The sequence below is a fragment of the Mastomys coucha genome, unplaced genomic scaffold (assembly GCF_008632895.1).
Source record: "Mastomys coucha isolate ucsf_1 unplaced genomic scaffold, UCSF_Mcou_1 pScaffold9, whole genome shotgun sequence".
NCBI lineage: Eukaryota > Metazoa > Chordata > Mammalia > Rodentia > Muridae > Mastomys > Mastomys coucha.
The window spans coordinates 13,446,959-13,455,321 of NW_022196915.1; the positions used below are offsets into that span (position 1 = coordinate 13,446,959).

Genomic DNA, 8,363 nt, shown 5'->3' on the forward strand with positions numbered 1-8,363 from the left:
AGAAGAAGAAGAAGAAGAAGAAGAAGAAGAAGAAGAAGAAGAAGAAGAAGAAGAAGAAGAAGAGGTTGATGGTCCTGCCCTAAAGTAGTTGTCTTCAATCCATCTCCCGCTCCTACCGCCAGACTAAGGGCTCTTACCTCCAGCGATGCTGAAGATCTTGCTGTATGGAGGTGACCCCATGCTTACCATCAGTTTCCCCAGTTCAGATTTCATTGCTCTGTGGTTGGAATTGGAATTTGGTTTTATTTAGTGAACAAAATAAAGTGTCCTTACTTTTTGAGATCTCATCAATGCACTTAAGGTATGTTTTACTCAGAATCTAGTTGTTTCTTAGAAAAGGAGATCTTTCAAGGAATGTGGGCCAGATGTTAATAAATCAGATATATTCCATTTACTTTAAGTCTGGGTTTCAAGCTTGCCAAAGACACCATTTAACTTTCTCATTAGGGAACTTAATGAATACTTCTCTGTCTTCATCTTAACCCCTTACCCACCTTGACACAGTCAAACAGTGTCTTGAATACCAGGGATTGAAGAGAAAAATCCTAAAGTAAGGAGAGACGGGCGACAAACTGTAATAGAAATGATCTGCTTTGGCTGTGAACCCGTGAATGGAAACTGTGGAGGGCAACAGGCCTGCTCTGGGGAAGGTGGGGGAGGGGCGGAAGCTACTGGCTGAACCGGTGACAGCGGAGCAGATGCTAGAAGGAGTAAGTGATTAGCGAGAATACGCGGGTGCAACAAGCATTTCAGATAGCAACAAAACCCGGTGTGGAGGTCTAAAGCAGGGAGTGTACCTGGAGCATTCATGAAGAGGAGGAGACGCCTGCTGTGTCTATAAAGTGATGGGAGAAGACACTAGGAGGTCAGCACATAAGGAAAGCCTCGAGGCTACAAGAGAGATCTGACACTGAGATAGGAAGCGTTTCCTGCAGAGTGGCCAGAAGAAGTTATTGACTGTGTCTTCAACGATTCCTGTTGGAGAGAAACCCACAGGGGATCTCTCTTCTCTTGTCTCTATTTGTTCTTAAAGAGTCTCTTTAAACACTTGCCATTTCTTTTTGTAGAGTTGCTTTGATTCACTAGCACTATCTTTGATGAGGCTCAGATATGCTTTTAATTCCAGCACTTGGAAAGCAGAAGCAGGCAGATCTCCCTGAGTCTGAGACCTGGCTGGTCTACATAGTGAGTTACAAGAGAGCCAGGGCTACATAGAGAGACGCTGTTACAGTAGTAGTAACAGCAGCAGCAGCAGTAGTAGTAGAGTTAGTAGTAGTAAATAACAACAACAACAACAACAACAACAACAACAAAATAATACATTCAGTTTGCAGCTCCTTGGCTTCATTTCTGTTTCCACATCTTTCTGGTTCTTACTCCTTATCTACTACCGCTTTTCCCCCTACCTCCAGATGGTGGGCAGCCTAGTCTCAAGCTGAGTCCTTTCTTGTATCTAGCTCAAGTTTCTGGGTGATCACAGATGAATCTATGGCTTTTGAGACAGCACTATTTCTGGTAATTACAAGCCTGGAGCTCCTGCCCCGAACTCACAGGTACGTCTATATCCAATAACTACTTTGTATCCAAACTGGAGCTCTTTGTTTCTTCTCAATTTCCTCTTCCCAGTCTACACCTCCACCTCCAGTAATGAATGCTTTAAAAATAAGTAAATAAGTAAATAAATCAGGCTAAAGAAAGGATATTAAAAGCAACAAGAGAGATAAGTCCAGTGAGTCACTTATAAAGTCAGGCACATCAAAGCGAAACTCAGTGATTATTTGCTAGAAACCTTTATATCTCTTTTTTTTTCTTTCTCTTTGTTGCTGCTGTTGTTGTTTGTCCTTTTTGGGTTTTGTGGGGTTTATTGCTTTTTGGTTTGTTTGTTTGTTGTTTTGCTTTTTTTTTTTTTTTAAACAGGGTTTCTCTGTGTCTCAATCTATAGACCTGGCTGGGCTGGAACTCCTAAAGATCCACCTGCCTCTGCCTTCTGAGTGCTGGGATTAAAGGCATGCACCAACACCCACGTTGACAGAAACTTTGAAACCTGACAAGGTGTATTTTAAATTCTGAAAGACAACAGTTGTCAACTCAGCAAAGACTATATACTAAAATTGAAGAAGAATTTTTTTAAATCCCATAAAAAAACAAATTTATTTTAAAAATTAATTTGTGACAACTAAGCCATCTTCACAGAGGCCACTAGAAGGAGTGCTTTGATCAGAAGACAAGGATAGATACATTAACGATATCACAAGGAGCCGGGCGGTGGTGGCACATGCCTTTAATCCCAGCACTTGGGAGGCAGAGGCAGGCAGATTTCTGAGTTCGAGGACAGCCTGGTCTACAGAGTGAGTTCCAGGACAGCCAAGGCTACACAGAGAAACCCTGCCTCAAAAAAAAAAAAAAAAAAAAAAAAAAAAAAAAAAAAAAAAAAAAAAAATCACAAGAAGTAAATAATTCCAGAACAGTTCATCATCAAAGGAGGCCTAAGAAAACACCACAGATCGACAAAATGACTGGAATCATCACACATCACTAGCTAACAACGCTTAGTATTAATTAGTGCTCTCAATTCTCCAATAAAGAGATGTGGACTAGCAGCTTAGATTATAAGACAGGATCTATCTTTTGGCTACCTCTAAGAAAGACATCATCATCAAATATAGGCACCAGGTGTGCTCTGGAAGGGGGCGCGGCTGCCGCCTCCAGGGTCCTTGAGATCATTTTAATGGATAATGCAGCTCTGGTCACGGAGGTATCTGAGCGGACCACCTTGGGACTCTTCAGTTGGCTTCCCAAGGCAGACTCCGGCAAAACCCCTGTGAGGACCCTGAAGTGTTTGCCATGACAACCATGGCGGTGCAAGTCCAGCTCCTGGCCTCCTTTCTGCTTCACCAGGCTTGGGGATTGAGGGGCCTGGACCAAAGCCTGGAAGCTGCAATATCCAATGATGATTAGACTGTCATCTGTGATTGCAGTGGAGAATCTCAGGCATCTCTTGAGACAGAAGAAACCCTTAAAGCATCTTTTTGGCAAGTAGGAAAATGTCAGTCCAGTGGCTCCAGGACAGCTTCAGTGGGCTGAAGAAATGGTGACTGAAGCAGGAACCTCACCTCCCAAAGTTCTGGGCTGCCTGGGCTACACAGTAAGATCTTGTCGCAGAAAATAAGGACTCAGAAGATGGCTCAGCCAGTAAAGACATTTGCCATCAAGTCTGATGACCTAAATTCAACCCCTGGAATCCTTGCTATGGAAGGAGAAAACTGACTCCCCCAAGTTATCCTCTGGCCTCTACATATGTGCTGTGTGTGCATCATCAAATATTGGAACAACCTTAGAATAAGAGGAATTCCAAGCAAAAGGAACCAAGACACAAGGAACTGTAGATGTTCTAATATCCAACAAAATAAATAGATTCGAAGCCAAAACTAATCAGAAGAGATAAAGGGGGTCATTTTATACTCTTAAGGAATAGTTTGCTGGGCAGTGGTGGCGCTCACCTTTAATCCCAGCCCTTGGGAGGCAGAGTCAGGTGGATTTCTGAGTTCGAGGCCAGCCTGGTCTACAGAGTGAGTTCCAGGATAGCCAGGGCTACACAGAGAAACCCTGTCTCGAAAAAGCAAAAAAAAAAAAAAAAAAAAAAAAAAAAAAAAAAAAAAGGAATAGGATTTGCTTTGTTTTGTTTTGTTTTGTTTTGTATAAAGTATATAAAAATAAAAGAAATAAAAAATAAAAAAAAATTAAAAAAAAAGGTTAACAAAAAGGTAAAAAGATTGTACATTTAAAAATTCCCACAAATGTCAATGGCTTTAACTGGTTGTTTGTTGTTCCTACTTGGAAAATATCAGGCCAAGGCTGGGCATGGTGGATCACACCTTTAATCTCTGTACTAGAGAGGCAGAGGCATGTGGATCTTTGAGGCCAGCCTGGTCTACGAAGGGAGTTCCAGGACCACCAGGGCTGTTACACGGACAAACCTTGTCTCAAAAACAAAAACAAACAAACAAACAAACAAAAACAAGAATGAGAGAAAGAGAGATAGAGAGAGAGAGAGACTCTCAGGCCAGTTGGCATCTGACTGAGCTTTGATGGACTCAGCTGACTTAACTACTTAACTATAGCCTGTAAAATGGGTTAGAGTCTGATTGACATGTCCATTGTAGGGCTGAGGCTGACGGCTGAAAGGTAAGAGCTACCACACAGATGACATCACAGTGTCGTCAGAAAGTAATGCAAACCAATCATGCTAATGCATTTTGAGCTTTTGCTCACTTTCTTTCCTCTGACCCAACCAAGTCACACAGACAAGCTCTAATTCCAGTGTTCAGCAGGCAGAGAGAGAGAGAGACAGATCTGTCTGTTCAAGGCCAGCCTGGTCTATAGAGTTAGTTCCATAACTGCATAATGAGACTTTGACTCAAACAAAAAGTATATTTAACTATGTTCTTTGAAATAACTGTTATAGAAATAAATTATTCTCTGTAGCATACGAACTTCATGTAAGCGTGTATCTCTCTCATTTAAAAGAAAGAATGAAAGAAAGGAATTAGCCCATTAATTATTTCAAATCCGTGGTGCAACTGTCCCTGAGAATTAATCCAAGGCACTTGGAAGACAATTACACTCTGTGTTAATAACACTGCCAGGCTTTTCCAGTGTGGTGCACTCCAAAGAGTGCTGTGTTTTCATTGACAATGTTCACCGATACATATGCATATGGAAAACAGACATTTTCATCAGAATTACTGTAATAGCATTAAGAGATTATTATTTTTCCCAGTTTCCTTGGAAGAACATTCACTAAATCAGATTATTTATTACTTGACTGCTCTTCTATCCATCCTGTACATTTAGGTAACTAGAATCCTTGAAAATACAAACTTCAGAATGAAAACACGATTTTATACATTAATGATCTCAAATAAAAGAGGAGTGCTGTGTTCGTGCATCACTTCTTCCCAGAAAGTTAAGTCTGCATCCTGCTTAGGAGAGATAACACTTTTTGTCCCTGTAGGTGGCCCCCTGGTGTAGCCATTAGTTGCTAATTACTTGCAAACAAATAAACAATTAACTCCTTAAGCCGCTGGCTGGGCAAGTGTTCATTGACTTGCTAAAACTTTCTAAAACAGGATTTTAATTAGTGACTTTGGAAACCCAGCCCCCTAGTCAGCAAAGCTACAAGGTGAACTGCTGGAAGATCCCAGCTCTGCACACGTGGGGCAGGAGCCCTCCAGCTCTGTACAACCCAGAAGAGGATGTCTCCCAGCCTTCGGGAAGGTGCTCAGCTCCGGGAAAGCAAACCCGCACCCTGCTCCTTCTCAATTGAGAGCATTTTAGGACTGGACCAGAAAAAAGATTGTGCAACGTCAATAAGACCCCACAGACCCTGGACAGACACTTGCGGCGACTCAGGTATGCCGCAGCTTAACTTCTAAATTCATCTGCCTTTTTAGTTTGTTCTTTATTTCACGCAGTATATATAGGGTTAGAAACCGCGTTCTCACTGGCCTCCAACAGGGTCGTAAGGGAAACGGTGGTTCACTTCCAGAGAGAAATAGCATTTGCTTCAGAAGACCCTCTGTGTACATATGTCACATCAGGCATTCTAAATCCCTCTTTACTGAAAAGTGAATGATAGAGTTCAAAATGTTCTCTATCACCAAGGCAGTATCTCTCCCTCTTCCCCTTCCTCTCCTTCTCCCTCCCTCTCTCCCCCTCTTTTCTCTTGGGGGAGAGAAGGTTGATGGAGGAGGCAATTCTTTTGTGAAACCCTGAAGAATTCCTTAGGAAAATTCAAAGCAAGTTATTAAAATGACTTTTTTTCCAGAACTTTGTGGAACACAGGCAATCTAAGATGGACCTTATTCTGATTTCAGAGAAAGATGGCAACCTACGCCTACATGCCCCAGATCTTCCCCGTGAGACTTCATTTCCTTGGCCACTGGATCAGCCAAGGCCAGAAGAAAGGGCTCCGAAATGTGAAAATTATTTTTCTGCCTCAGAAACACGCTGTTTGAAAAGAGAATTGAGTTGGTACCGAGGACGAAGGCCAAGAACCGCTTTCACCCAGAACCAGGTGGGAAGATTTTTCAGCTAATAGTGACAACACAAAGGTTGTGACCGATGCCCTGGTGGACAGAAGCCAGACACTCTGGGGTCCCAGCGTAGAAGTGGCATTAATGAAAGGGTGGACTCATGGTTTAACAGTCTCTGGGCAATTGTTTTAAAATGCGTTTAGATTAAATGCCCAGATTTAAGTGCATTTTTTCATTAGAAAGCCCAGTTTTGGTGACGTATAAAGTACTGTCACTTTAAAGAATTCCTTCCTTATTCTAGGTCGAAGTATTGGAAAATGTCTTCAGAGTGAATTGCTATCCTGGCATTGACATCAGAGAGGACCTAGCTCAAAAGCTGAATTTAGAGGAAGACCGAATCCAGGTAGGGTTCAAACACAGTTGTTACCCGTGATGATAAACAACACAGTAATGTGTCTGAGGACTGTTTTATTTTCTCTTGATTCTAGATTTGGTTCCAAAATCGTCGAGCAAAGCTGAAGAGATCCCGTAGAGAATCACAGTTTCTAATGGCAAAAAAACCCTTCAACCCAGACCTTCTGAAATAGGTAGAAAATGGCACATGTTGGCTTCTCTTCTGGTTGTATAGTACACAAAAAAAAAATCAATGGAAATCCCAAGTACTTAAAATGTTACAGTTTCTCTCCTGTACCTAATCTGGATATTGTCATTCTTTCTGAAAATATTGCAAATAATTATGATTCTAGCACAGTACATATTATATCTGGACATTTTTAGTTATCATTAAAAAACCTTTCCTATATATTTTTAATAAAATTTTTCAGAAATGACAGGTATTTTAATATACTTTCTCCTTTGAAACTTTCACAGATGTATACAGTCTATTTTAATCATATTTATCCCTTCTTCCCCTAACACCTCCCAGATTCACCCAATTCTCCCTCCCAACCTCAACAATAACTATTTTCAAGTGAGTAAAGGTAATCTAATAAGTTACCATGTGTATTAAAATCACTATATGCATAACTAAGTGATTCCACAGGCTGGTTACAACTTACAAAGTATTTCAAAAATAATAATAATAATGAGTTTAATTTATTTATTTCAATTAGTTTTTTTCAGGTTCCTTTTGAAACACAATTATACACACCTATATTATGCAATGAGTTACTTGTGAATCTTCTGCTGATTTCTGGCCATGTGTTCAAGCAAACCTACAGCACACCAATTTCAAATTGTTTTTTTCTTTTAAACTCATTACAACAAAGTACATCAAAACACATAAGACCATCAGCTCTCATATCCCCACCATTACATTGCACTGCCAAAAAGACTTGAGGTGCAGGGCTGGTGGCATAGTTCAGAAGGTTAAGGTACTTGCTGCCAAGCCTGGTAACCCAAGTTCCATCAATCCCCCAGATCCCACATGGCTGAGAGAGAATCAACACCGAAAAATTGTCCTCTGATCTCCACATGTGCATCATGAACATGCATGCACGCACCCACACACAAGTAAATAAGTGTATCTTTAACATTTTGTGAAAATGAATAAATTCACAAATAAATGCAATTTTCAGATAGCTTTCAAATTCATTTAATATGACCTTTTTTGGTGTTTTACGTGATGGTGATCATCTAGTTTGTTTCTGTTTTCAGCTTAATGATTCCAATCAACTACATACTTCAGTACCAGGCTAGTGTCTTTGCATATGCTTTGCACCATATAGTGTGTGTGTGTGTATATACAGTGTGTGTGTATATACAGTGTGTGTGTATATACAGTGTGTGTATATATATACAGTGTGTGTATATATACAGTGTGTGTGTATATATATACAGTGTGTGTATATATATAGTGTGTGTGTATATATATACAGTGTGTGTATATATATATAGTGTGTGTGTATATATATACAGTGTGTGTGTATATATATACAGTGTGTGTATATATATACAGTGTGTGTATATATACAGTGTGTGTATATATACAGTGTGTGTATATATATATATACAGTGTGTGTGTATATATACAGTGTGTGTACATATATATGCAGTGTGTGTGTGTATATATATATATATATGCAGTGTGTGTGTATATATATGCAGTGTGTGTGTGTATATATATATGCAGTGTGTGTGTATATATATGCAGTGTGTGTGTGTATATATGCAGTGTGTGTGTGTATATATACAGTGTGTGTGTATATATACAGTGTGTGTGTGTATATATGCAGTGTGTGTGTGTATATATACAGTGCGTGTGTATATATATACAGTGCGTGTGTATATATACAGTGTGTGTGTATATATACAGTGTGTGTATATATA

The 8,363-nt window shown here is 40.0% G+C and overlaps 1 protein-coding gene across 2 annotated transcripts in view; it reads left to right on the forward strand.

Annotated features, from left to right (window-relative positions):
* Nucleotides 1-8,363, forward strand: part of Hesx1 (HESX homeobox 1) — a 57,293-nt gene that overhangs the window by 12,489 nt on the left and 36,441 nt on the right. The window contains exons 2-5 of one of the 2 annotated variants that reach the window (XM_031361290.1): nt 5,159-5,412; nt 5,877-6,076; nt 6,337-6,438; nt 6,524-6,622. In XM_031361290.1, coding sequence (XP_031217150.1) covers nt 5,256-5,412; nt 5,877-6,076; nt 6,337-6,438; nt 6,524-6,622 — 558 coding nt within the window. In that variant the 5' untranslated portion in view covers nt 5,159-5,255. Of the gene's footprint in view, nt 1-5,158; nt 5,413-5,876; nt 6,077-6,336; nt 6,439-6,523; nt 6,866-8,363 lie in introns of those variants that run through there. The other variant, XM_031361289.1, reaches the window with a different exon arrangement.